This window comes from Schistocerca nitens, chromosome 2, assembly GCF_023898315.1.
Source record: "Schistocerca nitens isolate TAMUIC-IGC-003100 chromosome 2, iqSchNite1.1, whole genome shotgun sequence".
Lineage (NCBI taxonomy): Eukaryota > Metazoa > Arthropoda > Insecta > Orthoptera > Acrididae > Schistocerca > Schistocerca nitens.
Genome location: NC_064615.1, coordinates 366,670,495 through 366,691,657, shown reverse-complemented (window position 1 = coordinate 366,691,657; position 21,163 = coordinate 366,670,495). Strand labels below are relative to the sequence as shown.

The 21,163-nt window shown below is 44.0% G+C and overlaps 1 protein-coding gene across 1 annotated transcript in view; it reads left to right on the top strand.

Annotated features, from left to right (window-relative positions):
* The window catches only part of LOC126235024 (ATP-binding cassette sub-family C member 4-like), a 181,765-nt gene that overhangs the window by 39,537 nt on the left and 121,065 nt on the right, over positions 1-21,163 (top strand). The window contains exons 5-8 of the mRNA XM_049943760.1: positions 681-906; positions 8,240-8,396; positions 13,155-13,293; positions 13,375-13,485. Coding sequence (XP_049799717.1) covers positions 681-906; positions 8,240-8,396; positions 13,155-13,293; positions 13,375-13,485 — 633 coding nt within the window. The remainder of the gene's footprint in view (positions 1-680; positions 907-8,239; positions 8,397-13,154; positions 13,294-13,374; positions 13,486-21,163) is intronic.

Sequence of the window (21,163 nt, the reverse complement as noted above, 5' to 3'; positions counted from 1 at the left end):
CTTTATCGCTCCCCCGATGGCAGTGGACTCTTTTTAGGATAACCGTGTCACGAGCTCAGGATCATGCTGAGATGGTTTGCCGTCTTCTTGGGCACCAGAATCGCCTGCTCTGAACCAAATGGAACACATCTGGCCCGCTAGCCACGAACCACCGGCCCGTAATTTACGGAAATTGCATGATCTTTGGGTATACATTTGGCACACAAACTTCCTGAAAATCAATAGAGAATCCTTAAAGTCCTTGCCGTACTGACTGTGAAAGATCGACCAACACACTATTAATCAGGTGGTACCAATGCCTGGCTCCCCATTGTAGGACCTGCCGGCCGCGGTGGTCTCGCGGTTAAGGCGCTCAGTCCGGAACCGCGCTACTGCTACGGTCGCAGGTTCGAATCCTGCCTCGGGCATGGATGTGTGTGATGTCCTTAGGTTAGTTAGGTTTAAGTAGTTCTAAGTTCTAGGGGACTGATGACCATCGATGTTAAGTCCCATAGTGCTCAGAGCCATTTGAACCATTGTAGGACCTGCTTTATCGGCTTCAGGTTTCCAGACGACTATTAATTTAAATCTGAACTTTCTGAGTTGTCGAAACACTAACCTACGGCATTTAAGGAAATGCTGGAGGTACTAACTTGTGGGAGACCGTCTGGAACAAAACACGCTACTGTCTTGTGCCCCAGGTACTCCGCATCAACAAGCAGTCCATGGACGTGACAGCGACGGGGCAGGTGATCAACCTCATGTCGAACGACGTGGCCCGCTTCGACGTCGCTTCGATGAGCGCCAACTGGCTGTGGATCGCATTTCTGCAGCTGGCGATCGTCACGTACTTCTTGTACCGCTCCGTGTCCTGGGCGGCCTTCGCTGGTGTCATTTATGTCATCATCATGACGGTTCCACCACAAAGTAAGTTAAATGAGATACCGTTATCGTCCAGTAAACTAGATTTTTTGATTCAACAATTGCAAAAATCAGCTGGTCTTACTGGTGTAATAATAGCTGAAACAGTTTCATACTCTTACTAACAGAGTACTTTTGCTAAGACCTGCCCCATCCCATTGCTTTCAGGTACACTGCATGGATTCAGACATTAACTAAATGAAGCTGGTATCTGTACCGATAACATTGGTGATCTTGCAGCTCTAGAAGAATGAAATTATAATGAAATCCAGACCTTTAGCTGCTTACAGGCCTTGATAAATATCAACGGGGATCTCCTGCTTATAGGGCAGACGCTCTAACCGACTGAGCCACCGAGAACACACACGACAGTGCGACTGCAGGGACTTATCTCTCGCACGCTCCCCATGAGACCCATACTTCCAACTTTTTGTCCACACACTACATTTGTAGCGCCCCTGCCCACCATATTCATTACTCGCGGTAGTCAATCTACCGATTTCCTTAAGAGTTTGAGCAATGTGAGTGCATCTGCACTTTCGGACATGTCCGAAAGAACATATACCATCTTCTTATAGACGAGGCTTACCGGCCAACGACCTTCTTCAGTGCGGATGCACTCACATTGGCCGAACTCTTACGGGAATCGGTAGACTGACTACCGCGAGTAATGAGTATGGTGGGCGGGGGAACTACAAATGTAGTGTGTGGACAGAAAGTTGGAAAGTGTGGGTCTCACAGGGAGCGTGCCAGAGGTAAGTCTCTGCAGTCGCAGTGTCGTCTGTGTCTTAGGTGGCTCAGTCGTTTACAGCGTCTATCATGTAAGCAGGAGATTACGCTTTCTAATTCCGGGCGGGGTACACATTTTTCAACTGTCCCCGTTGATATTTATCAATGCCTGCAAGCAGCTAAAGGTCTACATTTCATTATAATTTCATTAAATAAATGCTCAAAATGATTAAACGTGGTAGTTCAAAAGAATTCATTGCATTTCTCAAGACTACATCTTCAAGCTAAATGAAAATATGAACTAGGAGCAAATTTTAATTTACGCATCCAGACTAAAACGTTACCTTGGCGCAACTTGTAAATTGTCGCTCATATGGTTGCCTGTAGCGGTCTCCTGGTGCAGCTAGCTCCATCGCTCATTAATTACCCATTGTGCGTCAATTCGAGATAGTGCTAAAACAGGAACAAAATGTTTTTTGCTTTATCCGCTTCAGCAGCTGCAGTTCAGTTACAGACGGACGGCGTGGTTTTCGTCGTACGTTCCACAGTGCACCTGCTATACAGCTCGAAGTATTTGGCGATGGCGAAAACATATCCAAGACATTGGTTCTCGTTCAAGGCGTAGAGCGTATTCAACAAGCCCTTTATGATGGCGGTAAACATCAAGATGCAGAGTTTTGTAAATTCATTCCGGACATAGAGACGGGAAACAGCAGTATCATTTTACATTTAGTGTTCAGTATGAGGCTATATTCGATTTAAGTGGAAAAATAAACTGCCACTACGTAGGAATGCGGGGAACAGGGCGGCCGCATATCCTAATCGGCAGACAGAGACTCTCTGAAGTCTCGTGTGTTTTGCGGGGTTTCTTGAGGACAGCTTTATGTACTTTACAGGGACCACGTACCAGGATATGTGGAGAACTAGTTTTTCCCCCAATAGCTAGAACAAATGGCTCTGAGCACTATGGGACTTAACATCTGAGGTCATCAGTCCCCTAGAACTTAGAACTACTTAAACCTAACTAACCTAAGGACATCACGCACATCCATGCCCCAGGCAGGATTCAAACCTGCGACCATAGCGGTCGCGCGGTTCCAGACTGTAGCGCCTAGAACCGCTCGGCCACTCCGGCTGGCAATAGCTAGAACAAGCAGAAAGCTCTTTTGTAAACTAGACGGAACACTACCACGCTAACACCTGCGTGTGAGAGCGTTTCTTAATAATGAACTGTCTCAGCCATGGATCGGCCGTTTGGGACACTCAGATCTCGCACTGTGCCATTCGCCTCCAAAGTGGACTGATCATGCGCTACACCATCAGTCCAAAAAGTTTCGAGACTGGATTAATAAAAAAAAGTGCCATTAAAGCAGAGCTACTAAACACAGTTTTCCGAAATTCCTTCACCAAGGAAGATGATGTAAATATTCCAGAATTCAAACCGAGAACAACTGCCAACATGAGTAACTCAGAAGTAGATATTCTGGGTGTAACGAAACAGCTTAAATCACATAATAGAGGCAAAGCCTCCGGCCCAATTTCTTTACCGATCAGATTCCTTTCAGAGTATTCTGATACAATAGCTCTATGCTTAACAATGACACAACCGCTCGCTCGTGGAAAAATTTGTTACCTAAGGGCCAGAAAGTTGCACAAGTCATACCAATACTCAAGAAAGGAAACAAGAGTAGTCCGCTGAATTACAAACCCATATCGCTTAACGTCGATTTGCTGTAGAATTTTGGAACATATACTGTGTACTAACACTGTCGGTTACGTTGAAGAAATGATTTATTGATAAACAGCCAATACGGATTCAGTAAATATCGTTTTTGTGAAACTCAACTAGCCCTTTCTTCTCGTGAATGAATGGGTGCTATCGATAAGGGATGTAAAATTGATTCCATATTTTTAGATTTCCAGAAGGCTTTTGACACCCTTCCTCACAAGCGACTTCTAATCAAATTGCATCTCATCTCTGCTACTCCATTAGTGATTTTCTGTCAGAAGGGTCGCGGTTTTAGTAAATGACGGAAAATCACCGAGTATAAAAGAAGTAATATCTGGCGTTCTCCAAGGAAATGTTATAGGCTCTCCGCTGTTCCTAAACAACATAAACAATTTAGGAGCCAATCTGAGCAGATCTCTTAGATTTTTTGCAGATGATGCAGCCTTTTACCGTCTCATAAAATCGTAAGATGATCAAAACAAATAATTTAGACGAGATATGTTGGTGCGAAATATACAAGGAAAACACACAAATCCAAACGCTGTGAAATCAACTAAATATTTAGGATTACAATCACAAATAACTTAAATAGGAACGATCACATGGACAATGTTGTGGGGAAAGCAAGCCAAAGACTGCGATTTATTTTCAGAATACTTAGACAATGCAACAGGTCTACTGAAGAGACTACTTACACTAAGCATGTCCACCGTATTATGGAGAATTGCTGTGTGATGTGGGATACGCTTCAGATAGGACTGACGGATGACACTGAAAAAGTTGAAAGAAAGGCAGTTCGTGTTTTATTACGGCGAAATAGGGGAGAGAGTGTCCCGGATATGATATGCGAATTTGGGGATTTTCGTTGCGGTATGATTTTCTCGTGAAATTTAAATCACCAACTTTGTCCTCAGAGTGCAGAAATGTTTTTCTTCGCACCACCTACATAGAACGGAATGATCATCACAATAAAATAAGATAAATCAGCGCTCGTACGGAGAGATTAGTGTGTCGTATTTCCCGGACGCTGTTCGAGAATGGACCGATGGAGAAACAGCTTGAAGATGGTTCGATGAGCTGTCTACCAGGCACTTAATTGTGAATCACAGAGTAATCACGTAGATGTATATGTAGTCACCTCCGTCTTGAGTACAACGCCGAGAACTTTCATACAACCATGTGAACCTGTCAGGAAAGCCCTTCTGTGGAATGTTGTTCGACTATCTTGTCGCATTGGCTTGAATGTCGATTATATCTTCAAAGCATTGCCCCTTCATGTACGAGGGTGAGTCAAATGAAAACCTTAAATTTGTAATAACAAATCGAAATTCTGCGCCGTTATCCTGTAAGTTGGTAAGCGTGCTACAAACAGCGTGCAGAATGGCCTGTAGGTGGCAGCATAGTGCAAAAGCACACATACCGTCGCAGTATCAGTATAAAGATGGTCGCCCCGCTTGCGACTTGCACCAGGGAAGAACAGAGTTCTGTTATCCGGTTTTTGCGAAGTGAAGGTGTGAAACCTATTGAAATTCATCGACGAATGAAGGTTCAGTACGGTGATGCAAGTTTGTCACAGCAGCAATCTATGAATGGAATAGGAAATTCGCAAATGGTGTGAGTTCAGTGGAAGATGCTCCTCGTCCAGGTCAGGCATAACGAGTTGTGACTCCACAGAACATTGCAGCAGTTGAAGCCATAGAGAAGGGAAACCGGCGAGTGACACTGAATGACGTTGCAGCATGTTTACAGATTAATCGTGGGTCAGCACACCACATTGTGCATGATGTGCTCCAGTTTCACAGAGTGTCTGCAAGACGGCTGCCACGGTAGCTGACTCCTGAAATGAGAGAAGGACGTGTTGTGAAGAATTTCTTCGGCGCTTTGAACGAGAAGGTGATGGCTTCCTTGCAAGAATCGTTACTGGGAACGAAACGTGGGTTTACTTCCACCAACCGGAAACGAAGAGAGCGAGCAAGGAATGGCGCCATTCCTCATCACCAAAACCAAAGAAGTTTCGAACAGAACCATCAGCAGGGAAGGTTACGCTGACTCTCTTTTGGGACGAAAGAGGCCTCATTTTGGAGCATTACGTGCCTAGAGGGACCACTGTCACCAGTGCATCTTACAAAGATCTCCTAAAAAATCATCTGCGGCCAGCAGTCAAATCAAAGCGACGTGGATTGCTGTCATCAGGTGTCCTTTTGCAACATGACAATGCAAGGCCGCACACTGCCCGTACAACAGTTGGAACAATCACAGACCTGCATTTTGAGTGTCTTCCTCATCCACCATTCTCACCAGACATTGCCCCAAGGGATTTCCATATGTTTGGACCACTGAAAGACGCAATGGGAGGAAAGAAGTTCCGTTCTGATGAAGAGGTACAGCACACGGTGCATGAGTGGTTGCGCAGACTACCAAAAGAATTTTTTTGTCAATGAATTTATGCACTTTGTAAGCGCTGGAGGACTTGAATTGAGCGTGGGGGAGATTATGTTGAAAAGTGATACAGCTTTGTACCACTTCTGCATAATAAATAATATTTAAAAAAATATGTAAGGTTTTCATTTGACTCACTCTCGTAAATGTCTGCACTTCGTAGTTTTGAGGTATGTTCGTCTTGATAACACCGAGTCTTGTCAGCTTCGACTATTTTTTCCAAAAAAGAAATGTCCGCGTTATGCGTTTCCATTAAGTCGTGACAGGCGTCCACGAGACGTAGATTTTGTTCAGGAGTGAATGTGCGCGGGTCGAGCTTAGCACACACTTATTTTATCTTCAAAAAATTACGGAGAATGTTTTGAACGCTTGATTTAGAGATGTTCCTCCATTGGGATTTGTGACAACAACGTTGACGGACTACGGCCGCACGTCCACTACTACACCCTGCGTGCTGACAACTAACTGATCGAATGCACGTTTGTTGTTTACAGGTGTTAGTTCAAGCCGTCACCATAGTTCAAAAATGTTCAAATGTGTGTGAAATCATATGGGACTTAACTGCTAAGGTCATCAGTCCCTAAGCTTACACACTACGTAACCTAAATTATCCTAAGGACAAGCACACACACCCATGCCCGAGGGAGGACTCGAACCTCCGCCGGGACCTGCCGCACAGTCCATGACTGCAGCGCCCCAGACCGCTCGGCTAATCCCACGCGGCCGTCACTGTAGTTACTGCGCTGACATCTCTTATACGGAGGGAATAAAATCAGTCTCTGAACTTTTTGGTCGAATAGTGCATGTGATTTTTTTGTGCGGTTTGTGAATGATTGTATCTACCTTCCCTTTCAAGAAAATCACTGAAAGCAGTAACTGTAGACATGCTTGCAAAAGTATTGGAGAAGTTCGACTATAGTCTGCAAATCTGCCGTATTGCGACAGTGGAACACTCATTGAATATGTATGAAAAGTTAATAAGAAGTATGATCTTCAACCTAGTTGTAAAAAGTACTCCAAGGTTATACAGTATGTGCATTTATGCAAATGTTATTCTCTTGTAAAGTTGGATCGTTCTTTTGACAATATGAACTTTGTAGCCCTATGCCTAAGTTTAAATTTACCCTAGGTTTCTTCCTTTATTCATGTAGAAGTTAAAGTTACGTGAAATGAGGGGAAGCTTTCTGAAACAACCTGTATCACTCAGGGCGGTAGAGTAGTTTCTTCGAAAATCACTTTTCTATAGACTGTCTGGCATCGAGCTCCATTTAGGAAACCAGAAAGCAGTCTTTTCCCGACTCGTGGTGATGTTCGTTCATAGCATGTCGTTCAGCTGCTTCTAATGCCTATTGGTGGTGCGTACCAAATATGTCAAGAGCCACTCTTGAGACATCTAGTCGCATATTAACGGGAGCGCATGCTTCGTTTCATCCATCTATGGTGAGCGCAGAGTAACCTTCGTGGACTGTATTCCGCCTGTACACCCGGGGCAAATTTCGCTCCTGGTAGTATCTAATGAGAGTACAACGAAAACGAGAGCGTTAAGAAAAATAAAAGTAAAGGCTTGTGATATTATTGATGGAAGATATGGAGCGATTGTGCAGATGCGTAATAGAAAGGCTTTTGTTTATTCCAACGCGGCGATGCCTTTCTTTCGCCAAGCTCGAGTGCTGTTACTTAACTGTGAGGCACTATGATGATGGTGCGCAGAGCTTAATGTCGTGTTTCTGGTTGATAATGAAGTGAGATGAAGGGAGAGGTTCAAATAGCAGTACAATGTCAACCCCTCTCGAAACCGTGAATTCATTGTCTTACATGTTACACTCGAAAATATCGTCTGTCGTTGCATAGCTGAATGGTTGCTTCCTTTACCCAGAGGCGTAAACTGCAGAAAAGTTTATTACGTTCTCAACGAGTTAGTCAAGAAACATATTAAAGCTTTCTCCAACTATATTGTTTTATTATTAGTAAATTAAGAGAAATGCATGTTATACGGATTAGTACGATTTAGTTTTTCCAGTACACCACGTGTGAATTAAAAAAAGGGTATGGGTTACTGCAATAGTACACTGAGTCCGTTCTTCCGAACATCGTACGATAGGTGTCAAACGTAGAAATGGTTCAAATGGCTCTGAGCACTATGGGACTCAACTGCTGTGGTCATCAGTCCCCTAGAACTTAGAACTAAGGACGTCACACACACCCATGCCCGAGGCAGGATTCGAACCTGCGACCGTAGCAGCAGTGCGGCTCCGGACTGGAGCGCCTAGAACCGCACGGCCACCGCGGCCGGCTCAAACGTAGTAAAAGACTTCAAGACGACCATATGTTATTTGTATTAATGAGCAATATAACACAGGGATAATGTACTCTAAGTAATATTCTTTTATTAAACAATGGTAAAATGGTGCCCAATACAGTGCTAATATACTCTGTTCACAGCGTACATGGGTCGACTCTCGGCACGTTTCCGGAAGCGTGTCGCCGTCAGGACTGACGAGAGAATGAGGATGATGAACGAGCTGGTGCAGGGGATACAGGTGGTCAAGATGTACGCCTGGGAGAAGCCCTTCGCCAAGCTCGTCGCACTGGCCAGGAAGTGAGTGTAACTCCGTAACTAACAGAACACAAAATACGATGAATAATTACCAATTCCCGTCTGAGAAATGGATACCGTCATACCTTATAAAACTGTACGCAGATTTCAGTAATTTCAATGGCAATGGAGTATCATGCAACAAACATTCACTCAAATCAGATTTGGAAATTAGTATCTGCTTTTCCTTTTGTATCTGGTGATAATCAGTACAGCTTCAGCAGAACAGAACCGTGTGCATTGGAACGGCCTGATACACCTTTCAGCATTTTACAGTTAGTGACGTAAGATAAAACTTACATAAACCTATTTCACTATTTCTGGATGCTGAAGAACGCTTATATAATTTTACAGTAACCTTCATGAAGGACATTCTGTATTAACTAATCTGTCTGCCCTACGAAGCTCAGGATAACAAATAAAACCGTGTAAATTTACAAAGTTCGCCCCCGGTAGCTGAGTGGTCAGCGCGAGAGAATGTCAATCCTAAAGGCCCGGGTTCGATTCCCGGCTGGGTCGGAGATTTTCTCCGCTCAGGGCTGGATGTTGTGTTGTCCTACCCATCATTATTTCGTTCCCATCGACGCGCAAGTCTCCGAAGTGGCGTCAAATCGAAAGACTTGCACCCGGCGTACGGTCTATCGGACGGGAGGCCCTAGTCACACGACATTTACTTTACAAACATGTCTTTGAACTACTGATGCTTTATACTGCTTCATTTTATGAAACATTATGGCATAGTCGTAACAATTAAAATATGTCAGTATTTATCAATTTACTTTAAATAGTAAACACTGCAAAAGCTATGGATTCGACGGTATTGCATTTCATACCTAGACTCATCATCTATCTTTTTCTACGTAGAGTATGTATGTATGTCTCTTCCATATCTGCTCCTAAACCACTGAACCAATTTTAAACAAACTCGCAACATATATCACTTACTCTCTGGAAAGAATCGCTGTGGGGATAAGAAACAGCTACCTATCAAAAGGGCGACAGCGGAAGTGATACCCATACTTTCAGTCATCCGGTATTTGAGAATGAAAGCCTTGAAGATATACAACAGACTTTACACTTAATTTCGAATTTTTCATGCAATGAAACTGACGCATGACGAATGACGTTTCAGTTTATTACTTCTTTACCACTAACCGTATTGGTGACACATTTTGCAGGCAATATTTTCATATATCACTGAATGTAAAAGCACAATTATATCACTATCCGACACACAGTTCAGGAGGTATGACTTCATAAGCGATGAGATGCATGAAAAACTATCACAATATGAAAGACGTTTGAATTTATTGCTTAGTTTCTACTACCACTATTAGCAACACATTTCTCAGACAGTATTCACATGTGCTGCTGAATGTACCTACACAAATATACCATTGTACGATGTATAGTTCAGAAGAGATGAATCAAATACTTAGATGCGTGAAAAATGCCCCATCACACACGACGTTTTAATATATTACTTCTTGACTACCAATTACAATCGCTAAACATTTCACATAAAGTATCCAAACATATCACTGATTGTTCATACAAAAATACATCATCGTACGACATATACACTCCTGGAAATTGAAATAAGAACACCGTGAATTCATTGTCCCAGGAAGGGGAAACTTTATTGACACATTCCTGGGGTCAGATACATCACATGATCACACTGACAGAACCACAGGCACATAGACACAGGCAACAGAGCATGCACAATGTAGCACTAGTACAGTGTATATCCACCTTTCGCAGCAATGCAGGCTGCTATTCTCCCATGGAGACGATCGTAGAGATGCTGGATGTAGTCCTGTGGAACGGCTTGCCATGCCATTTCCACCTGGCGCCTCAGTTGGACCAGCGTTCGTGCTGGACGTGCAGACCGCGTGAGACGACGCTTCATCCAGTCCCAAACATGCTCAATGGGGGACAGATCGGAGATCTTGCTGGCCAGGGTAGTTGACTTACACCTTCTAGAGCACGTTGGGTGGCACGGGATACATGCGGACGTGCATTGTCCTGTTGGAACAGCAAGTTCCCTTGCCGGTCTAGGAATGGTAGAACGATGGGTTCGATGACGGTTTGGATGTACCGTGCACTATTCCGTGTCCCCTCGACGATCACCAGTGGTGTACGGCCAGTGTAGGAGATCGCTCCCCACACCATGATGCCGGGTGTTGGCCCTGTGTGACTCGGTCGTATGCAGTCCTGATTGTGGCGCTCACCTGCACGGCGCCAAACACGCATACGACCATCATTGGCACCAAGGCAGAAGCGACTCTCATCGCTGAAGACGACACGTCTCCATTCGTCCCTCCATTCACGCCTGTCGCGACACCACTGGAGGCGGGCTGCACGATGTTGGGGCGTGAGCGGAAGACGGCCTAACGGTGTGCGGGACCGTAGCCCAGCTTCATGGAGACGGTTGCGAATGGTCCTCGCCGATACTCCAGGAGCAACAGTGTCCCTAATTTGCTGGGAAGTGGCGGTGCGTTCCCCTACGGCACTGCGTAGGATCCTACGGTCTTGGCGTGCATCCGTGCGTCGCTGCGGTCCGGTCCCAGGTCGACGGGCACGTGCACCTTCCGCCGACCACTGGCGACAACATCGATGTACTGTGGAGACCTCACGCCCCACGTGTTGAGCAATTCGGCGGTACGTCCACCCGGCCTCCCGCATGCCCACTATACGCCCTCGCTCAAAGTCCGTCAACTGCACATACGGTTCACGTCCACGCTGTCGCGGCATGCTACCAGTGTTAAAGACTGCGATGGAGCTCCGTATGCCACGGCAAACTGGCTGACACTGACGGCGGCGGTGCACAAATGCTGCGCAGCTAGCGCCATTCGACGGCCAACACCGCGGTTCCTGGTGTGTCCGCTGTGCCGTGCGTGTGATCATTGCTTGTACAGCCCTCTCGCAGTGTCCGGAGCAAGTATGGTGGGTCTGACACACCGGTGTCAATGTGTTCTTTTTTCCATTTCCAGGAGTGTAGTTCAGGAGAAATGACGTCAAATACTGAGATGCGTCATGTATGACGCTTTAATTTGTTGCCTGTTTACTGCTAATTCTGTCCGCAACAAACTTCGCAGACAGTATCCACATATGCCACTGAATATACCTACACAAACACATCATTGTACGACACACAGTTCAGGAGATATGACGTTATAAACACTGAGATGCTTGAAAAATTACCTGATCGTGTGGGACGTTTAAATTTATTACTCCGTTACTGCTAATTCTATTCACAGCAGATTTTGCAGACGGTGGCCACATATATCACTGCAAAATTGTATCACTGTGCAGCACATAGTTCAAAAAATACGTCATAAACATTAAGCTGCGTGAAATAAAACTACAGGCGGAAATTCGCTAGAGATGCATGTGAAACAGTGTACAAACTCGCGCAAAATATATTAAATATATATGAAATATATTTGAGACGGGCGTTTGTAAACAAAGAAAGTCTTGGGTAAAAATCTCGTCCTAAACCCCTGGAAAGATTTCAGCCAACTTTAGTACACATATTAGTTATTATCAGGGAAGAAATACTTTGGGGATAAGAACCTCCAGCCTATTTTTGGGGCCGAAACCAATAACTTGAAGAGAGAAGGATGAAGGAGGAGATGGCTAGATAAAATAGGGGGAATGAGGAGAGGGACACATATGGGGGAGGAGAGGGTGGTCAGAGAGAGGGGGAGGGTATTTGACAAAGAGAGGGGATAGAAGGAAATGGACAGAGAACGGAGAGAGGAGGAAATAGACATAGACAGAGGGCGAAAATAGATGGAAGGAGAAATCAAGCGCTTCAGTTTGGAACCGCGTGACCGCTACGGTCGCAGGTTCGAATCCTGCCTCGGGCATGGATGTGTGTGATGTCCTTAGGTTAGTTAGGTTTAAGTAGTTCTAAGTTCTAGGGGACTGATGACCTCAGATGTTAAGTCCCATAGTGCTCAGAGGCATTTGAACAATTTGAAGGAGAAATCAAGAAGTAGAGAGAGGGGGAAGATGAGATGAACAGAGAGAGAGGAGGGGGAAATGGACAGCGAATGGCTAGAGAAAGAGATGGACAGAGGAGGAGAACAGGCGATGAACAGGGAGAGGGGCGAGGAGCAGACGGAGGCAGAAAGGAGGAGACAAAGAAGGAGAGGAGGAGAAAGGAGGAGGTGAAGGAGGAGTTGGACAGAGAGAGGGGGAAAAATATGGTGGGAGGGTGGGAGGTGGTTGGGGGAGGTGGGCACAGGAAATGGAGGAGATCGACAGAGAGGCAGTAAAGGAGATGGACTAGTAGAAGATTATAATAAATACATACCGGGTGATGCCAGGTACTCAGCAACTTATAAGTTTTCTCTCTCTGTTAGTACACTCCTATCTGGAAGCTGCTTGACTGATTTCGTGCTAAGACTTTTCTACTTGTGTGTTACGATTATTCGTGGCCTCAGTTTTTACTGAATCTGGTATTTGTTAGGTGCGTAGCGGATGTTATATAGCGGCCCCCATACCCCTCCCTAGAGTTAGCAGCGTTTCTCCTTCGCAGCAGTAAATCTGCAGTCACACGGCCTGCTCCACCAGGTCGCGTTTCTTAGAAAGAATAACTCTGCCCCTAAATCTGGGGCCCGCATTTCTGTGTCTAACCTAGTTCATTTCCCAAACCAGCGTCCATAAAAGTTTTTCAGAGAAATTGTTCCGTTCTTTTACACTTCGTGTTTCAATTTTAATGAAGTAGTATCATTCCATGTGTTACAACAGATCTGAGATCCACAAGCTGCTGCACGCAGCCTACCTGAGGAGTTTCCTGCTGGCGTCTGCTGTCTTCATTGAGAGGTCTTCGCTGCTGGTCACACTCGTCGCCTACTTCCTAATGGGTCGCATCGCCGGTCCTGATCAGGTCAGTACATTTGCATTTTTTCCCATTTCTGTTCGACACCTGCATTTCACATGACTACATCCTTTGTCTGCTGTGTTGCAGATATTCTCAATGGCTCAGTACTACAACGTCCTTAACGGAGCACTGGCAATCATGTTCCCGATGGGCATAGCGGCTATACAAGAAGCTCGAATCTCAGTGCAACGTATACAAGTAAGAATAAATTCTGGTATTTCTCTTCACAAACCGAGATCATGGTGCATGTGGCATGACCATTGCCGGATTGGAACACATCTCATGTATTGACATAGACGTTTTCTGGCTACAGTACGCGTCATATTGATAAAAACTGTACTGGATAAAGCAACCTTTCGGCTATGGTTGCAGTGGCTTTCTTCTGTGTCTATGATACCAGTCCAACCAGAAGGAGGCCACTGTAACTGTAGCCGAATCGTTGGTTTCTCCAGTACAGTTTTTGTCATTGTGACGCGGTACCATAATCAGAAAACGTTTATCTTTTCACTCTGGCCGCGGAGGCCTATGCAATTATATCTCATGTGTTATTCGTAATAGATGGGTTGATAGTGCAGGTGGTACAAGGGCTTGGTGAAGCAAACTGAGTAAACGACGGCCAGAGTTAAATGTGTGTTTGTAAATTACATGAGATACTATCAAAACAACAGATATTTTTTGCCAATGGTCAGTTAGTACGTATTTCGTTGTAGGTATGGTTAGAGATCGTCGTGCCCCTGCATTGTTTTTCATGATGCATTAAAAGTACTTATACTCCTTGCGTCTTTACGCTCTTTAGAGAAGAAGAGAACAGCATTTTAATTACTGTGCTGTATTTTGAAGATATTTTGGTACGATACACTTGATATGTACAGTGCAATAGATGTTAATTATAAAACAGGATATGTCAGTAGGTAAAGTGAAATAAATATAACAAGCTTAGAAACAATAGGCAGATAGTAAATAAAATTAAAATACCGAAACGAAAATATATTGGTGTGGTTCCAACACAGATGACAGATTATTCGTAGCCACTTCCTATAAACCACTGACAGTCAGTGTCTACAGAACCATAACCATTTCCTTCTATTATATTTCTTGAAGCATATCTTTCTTGAACAACACTCATAATACCATTGTACTCGTATTGTACTTTTTTCAGTGTTCCTCGTCCTCTTCTTTGACCACGTCCTCTTCTTTCTCCGTTCCCTCTTCTTATGCTCATGGTAAATGCTATTTGGGAATCGTATATATTGTGACAGAACACATGATGGAGGCGAGGGATGTAGTTCTTCGTCTTCCCAAGATTTGTCTATTTTTCAAATTTTATTTCAAACTTGTCTTGATGCAAAAGTTGCAGAAGAAGTATTGATGTGGGACCAGTATTGGGCCCCTAAACTCTGCTTCTATAAATCGAAGATCGTGGTTAAGTAAATACTGGAACTGCATTATTAACGGGTTTTCTTCGCTTATTCAGATGCACCGGGTATTCCTCCATTGTATTTTGTTTCCTTCTATTTCTTTACAAACTTTACCCTCTTGTGGCATCCACGGTTTCAATTGAAGGAAAGTTTTCTGTTTTCATTTCTACTACGAAGCCCTTTCTGATGAACTGCTTCACTGCTTCCACGCTGTCTTGGGAAACAAACACATAAAATGGTTCAAATGGCTCTGAGCACTATGGGACTCAACTGCTGTGGTCATTAGTCCCCTAGAACTTAGAACTACTTAAACCTAACTAACCTAAGGACATCACACACATCCATGCCCGAGGCAGGATTCGAACCTGCGACCGTAGCAGTCGCACGAACAAACACATATTTGAAGCGTTTATTTGCTTTTTCAGACAGACATAAATCTTTGTCACATTCTATATAAGTATGGCTGGTTTCAAGGGCCTTATGATCAGTTGTGTCAATACACTGATTTTGCATTAATGTGTACAAACGGTACTTCAAAATTGAAACATGCATTAAATATTACTATTAGAGCTCTTAAAAGCGTACATCTTAGGCTGTTGCTATACTTTAAAAAAATACTTGCCTGAACTTTCGTTAAAGGTAACAGATAGCTTATATTAGTGCAGTCCCACGTCAGTAATAGTCAGTTTTCCAAGTCTCTGCTTTTCTTAAGATCGAAAAGGAAATACTAATAATTTTCTGTCCATTTATTCGTTAACAGTGAACTTCGTAATAAGCATGGATCTGGGAGTACTATAGTGATGAGCGTACAAGACTGAAATACATTATACTTTCATTATTATCTTTTTTATTCTGAAGTTACAACTAATTTGGTTTCTCCAAACTACTAAACATTTAAGAACTTGTCCCAGGAAACTTCAAGGTTATTAACAATGATGCAGAAAAAAATTTATTTTGGGTAATACTATAATATCAGAAATATTTAAGAAAGTATATGCGTTCAAAGGATAGTCCAACAAAGAATCATAGTCAGAGATACTTACAATTTCAAAACAAATACAGATATTAGAATAACCACCATTGAAATTTAAACATAAATTTTTTTAATATTCCATCAATATTTAACTCACACAGTAGCAGTCAGTGAACTCCTGACGACGATGGCGGAGATGGTCATCGAAAGGTCGAGGATTTTATTTGAATTGACGCGGTTTGAGAACCGAGGACGTTTTATTCATGTATGCCGTCACGAAAGACTCCGAGGACACATTTCTGCAGCTGTTGTTCTTCCCTGTCATCGGTGGCCCAAGGCACGCCACAACTGCCTCGGCGCCGGTTTTTGATAGCGTATGCTTTATCCAAGGCGCTACACGAACACTTTACAAACTAAGGCGTTTCGGAAATCCTTCCAACCTTGGCCCAAAACACAATCGTCGTGCCCTTTTGGACGTCAGATAAATCAGTCTGTTTCCGGATTAAGATAACGACAGCACATTTCTTCCGCGTCCCCCAGACGAACTTTAAAAGAACCTCCACAGCTACTACTGCCACCTACCATCTGTGAGTGGTTATTCCACGTTAACATCGAACATAGTCGATGGTCACATTAATGTGACAGTAGAGTGTTCAAAAGATAGCATAAAGTTTTAACCCCTGAACATTCAAAATAGGTAAACTGCGGATTTTTAGGAAATAGTCCATGTACTTAGTCAAGTAATAGTGGTACTACAACCGGCCACATTTTGATCCCCTTTACAAGTGTTTCAAAATAACTCGGGCATATTCCAAGTACCATGGATGCTGACCCATTTTAAAAACCTAGGCCAAGTAACGGTCGCTAGCGGGAGCTACGCACGCTATAGGCGTCAACGTAAGTTTCTGTTACCAGAGCTCAGCCAAGAACAGGGGATTCCGAAGAACGCATCCAACACTAAATCAGACGAAAAAGAGATGCTCATCATTTATTTCCATGCCCGATCCCGGAGGCACAAGGAATGCTGACAGGACCACGTCAGTCAACCAAAGCACCAGAAATGAGAACTGGCCGACTCAGAACACGCAAGCCGCATTAGCAAAGACATAGAGAAGCAATGATTCTCCAAATGATGTCGGTACAGTCTCCATGCTAAACAGCCGCTAACCATGACTTGGCGACCATACCTCCACCCTCGGCGAGTGAGCCCTCATAGTATGCGGAACAACTAGCAAGATAATGCTCAAAGGTATATACACATACAGGATGTTCCAAAATTCCCATTGCGAACTCCTAAGTCTTGTAGAGGGGAGTGAGTTCATAATATTTTGAACAGGATCCCACGTTCGGAAACATACCGTTTCCGTTCTCCTACGTTTTCAGTTCAGATGTTTAACTCGTCCACATCTGCTTGAGGAATTGAATTACGCGTGACACAGTTATTAGGTAACAATTCGAAAGGAAACATAACTAAACATCTATTTATCACTTAAGCACATTTGTTTGTATTAACGCTTAAACATTAAATGTTTACATACTCCAAAACAAAAAATAGCCCATGATACTGTACGAACCTTACAGTACTGATGCAATACAACAATGGCTCGATGTGGTGACCACCGACGCTGCTATAGACATTGTACCTATGAAGCATGTTCTGGCAAACACTGTACATCCCACGTGGTGTCTTCAATTTCTCGTGCAGTGGCCAGGACTCATGCCAGCAGATCTTCTGCTGTCTCTACAGGAGTCTCGTAAATTAAACTTTGCAAACGTCCACACAAGAAGTAGTCCATAGGAGTGCACGTCATCCTGTATACCCTGCTGCATACCAGGACAATCATCTCTGATGCTTTTGTCTTTTCCTCAGCGGACGAGCACGCGTTACACATCTGAACTGAAACCGTCGTAGAACGGAAACGGTCCATTTCCGGACATGGATTCTTACTCAAAATTTTATGTACTCGCTCCTCTTTACAAGTCCTAAAAGTTTGTAAAGGGAATTTCCGAACACCCTCTACATGTGACTGGCGTCTGTTTTTTCGTACAACAAAACTGACACTACGTATATACAGAGTGTTAAAAAAAATGTCGAATACTTTCAGAGATGGTATTACTCATCGACACACGAAAAAATATTAGTCTAGTAACATGCGTCTGGGAATGCATACTGTCCGTGATAAAGTGTTTACAGGAGATGTTCAGCGTGACGTCCATTCACGACAATGCACCCCTGGGCCGTCCAGCATAACGAATGACGACAATGCACCCCACTGCCGTCCAGCGTAAGGAATGGCGTACCTTTTGAAGTATACCCGATTGTTGTTGTATCTGCTGGCACGCATTGAAGACGCGACCTTGTAGTGTCCACACATCGTTGACTGACGTGGCGTAGTCCAATACCTAACACCTTCATGTGTCCCCATAACCAAAAGTCTAGGGGATTGAAGTCTGGTGAACAAGCAGGTCAGGGTGCGCCCCCATCCCGCCGCCTGACCAATCCAGCGGTCCTGAAATGTCTGCGACGGATGTTCGAGCACGTTGTGACGAAAGTGTGCTGGTGCGCCATCATGCATAAACCACATTTGTATCGTTGCTGCAATGGCATAGCCTCCAGGAAGGTAGGCAATCTTTAATGAGGAAGTCCAGATAGTGCCCCCAATTAACATTTATGGGGACGTCAATGAGGTGGTGTTACTAAATACAGTCTTCCGTAATTCCTTCACGACAGAAGACGAAGTAAATGTTCCAGAATTCGAAACCAGAGCAGCTCTTAGCATGAGTGATAAAAGTAGATATCTTAGGTGTTGCGAAACGACTCAAATAATTTAAGAAAGGCAAGTCTTCGAGTCCAGATGATATACCAACCAGGTTCCTTTCAGGGTATGCAAACACAATAGCGCCTTTCTTAGCAGTCATATACAACCGCTCACTTGACGAAAGGTCTGTTCCTAAAGACTGGAAAGTAGCACAGGTCACACCAATATTCAAGAAAGGAAGTAGGAGTAACCCATTGAATTAAAGACCCATATCAGTACCTCAGTTTGCAGTAGGATTTTGGAGCATATACTGCACTCGAACGTTATGAATCACCTTGAAGGTAATATTGATACATTATCAACAGGGATTCAGAAAATATCGTTCCTGTGCAACGCAGCTCTTTATTCCCATGAAGTAATGAGTGTTGTCGACTATGGATCTCAGATAGATTCCTTATTCCTAGATTTCCAGAAGGCTTTTGATACCGTTACGCACAAGCGACTAATAATTAAATTGCGTGCATATGGAGTATCGTCTCAGTTGTGTGACTGGATTCGTGATTTCCTCTCAGAGAGGTTACAGTTGGTAGTGATAGACGGTAAATCAACGACTAGAACAGAAGTGATATCTGGCGTTCCGCAAGATAGTGTCATAGGCCCTCAGCTGTTCCTGATTTACATAAATGATCTACGTGATAATCTGAGCAGACCCCTTAGATTGTTTTCAGATGATTCTGTAATTTACCGTCTAGTAAAATCATCAGACGATCAATTCCAATTACAAAATGATCTAGAGAGAAATTCTGTATGGTGCGAAAAGTGGCAACTGGCACTAAACAAAGAAATGTGCGAGGTCATCCACATGTGTATTAAAAGAAATCCGATAAATTTTGGGTATACGATAAATCGCGCAAGTCTAAGGGCTGACAATTCGACTAAATACCTAGAAGGCGAAACAAAGACTGCGCTTTGTTGGCAGAACACTTAGAAGTTGCGACAAACCCACTAAAGAGACAGCCTACATTACACTTGTCCGTCCTCAGCTGAAATATTGCTGTGCTTTGTGGAATCCTTACCAGGTAGGATTGATGGAGCACCTCGAAAAAGTACAAAGAAGGGCAGCTCGTATCGTGTTTTCGCGCAATAGGGGTGAGAGTGTCACTGATATGATACGCGAGTTGGGTTGGCAGTCACTGAAACAAAGGCGGTCTTCTTTGCTGCGAGATCTATTTACGAAATTTCGATCACCAACGTTCTCTTCCGAATGCGAAAATATTTTTTTGACACCCACCTACGTAGGGAGAAACGATCATCATAATAAAATAAGAGAAATCAGAGCTCGAACGGAAAGATTTAGGTGTTCCTTTTTGCCACGCGCCATTCGAGAGTGGAATGGTAGAGACGTATGAAAATGATTCGTTGAACCCTCTCCCAGGCACTTAAGTGTGAATTGCAGAGTAACCATGTAGACACAGACTTAGATGTAGCACGTACGGTCTTATTAATCTATCGCCAAGTACGCCTGTCCATACATTGATTGAGAATCGAAGTTGATGCACTCTTTCCTGAATTGCTTGGGGATTTACATCTACACATACCTATTGCTTACGGAAATTCACAACATCGTATGTTGTGAACCCGGCCTCATCGGTAAATAAAATCTTGGATGTGAATAGTGGATCTGCGGCACACTTCTGCAGCAGCCACTGACAGAACCGCCGCCTGCCTGTGGCCTTACCGACTGAACACGTTGTAGATGGCTCTGAGCACTATGGGACTTAACATCTGAGGTCATCATTCCCCTAGACTTAGAACTACTTAAACCTAACTAACCTAAGGACATCACACACATCGAAGCCCGAGGCAGGATTCGAACCTGCAACCGTAGCGACCACGAGGATCCGGACTGAAGCGCATAGAACCGCTCGGCCACCACGGCCGGCCGTTGTAGATGATATGGGTACAGCAGCTGCTCATGAAGTGCGCCCCACATAAAAGAGTGAGACTTCTGCTGCTTCTAATCGTTGCTCACTGGTCCCAGAGGTCTCTTCCACCGAGCAGCGCATACGCTCCTCCGCGCCAGGTGTGCAGACTGTGCAGGGCCTTCCGAGGTGCAAGAATACCTGTGTCCCTCAGATGCTGGAAAAGTCTGCTGAACAGTTTATCAGAGGGTATTCTGTACTGTGGATACTTTTCAGCGTAGAAGGCACGGGCTCGCAGGCTACGTCCATTTGCTAAACCATAGAAGAACATCATATCTCCTATTTCACTTGTCGAGTAGTGGCCTTCCATTTCTAACAACTGGTTGAAGAGAGAAAACGTAAATGTGCTACACGATTTGTACGTAAAAACAACTCGATAACGGTAAACACAGTTTGGATGAAGGTAAAAGACCACGATACGTACCAGGGTTAACAATACTGAACAATAAGGGACACAAACACTACGAAAACTAACGCAGCCTACAGCGCGACTCGAACTACTCAACTGACTGCAGACTAACTGAGAGTTTATGCGTTTCCGGATTCATGTTTATTTCCTTGTTTTGATGAGTACTAGCACCTATCAAAGTATTCTGCACGTTCTTCGAACACCCTGTACATATGCACGTGTATGTCTTCATGTCTGTGAGCGCAACAACTCTTAAAATTACAGTTTTAGTGTGGACGTACGCTACGTTCGACCTCCTGTGCGAACCAGCATGCTAGCAAGAGGAGAATGCTCAG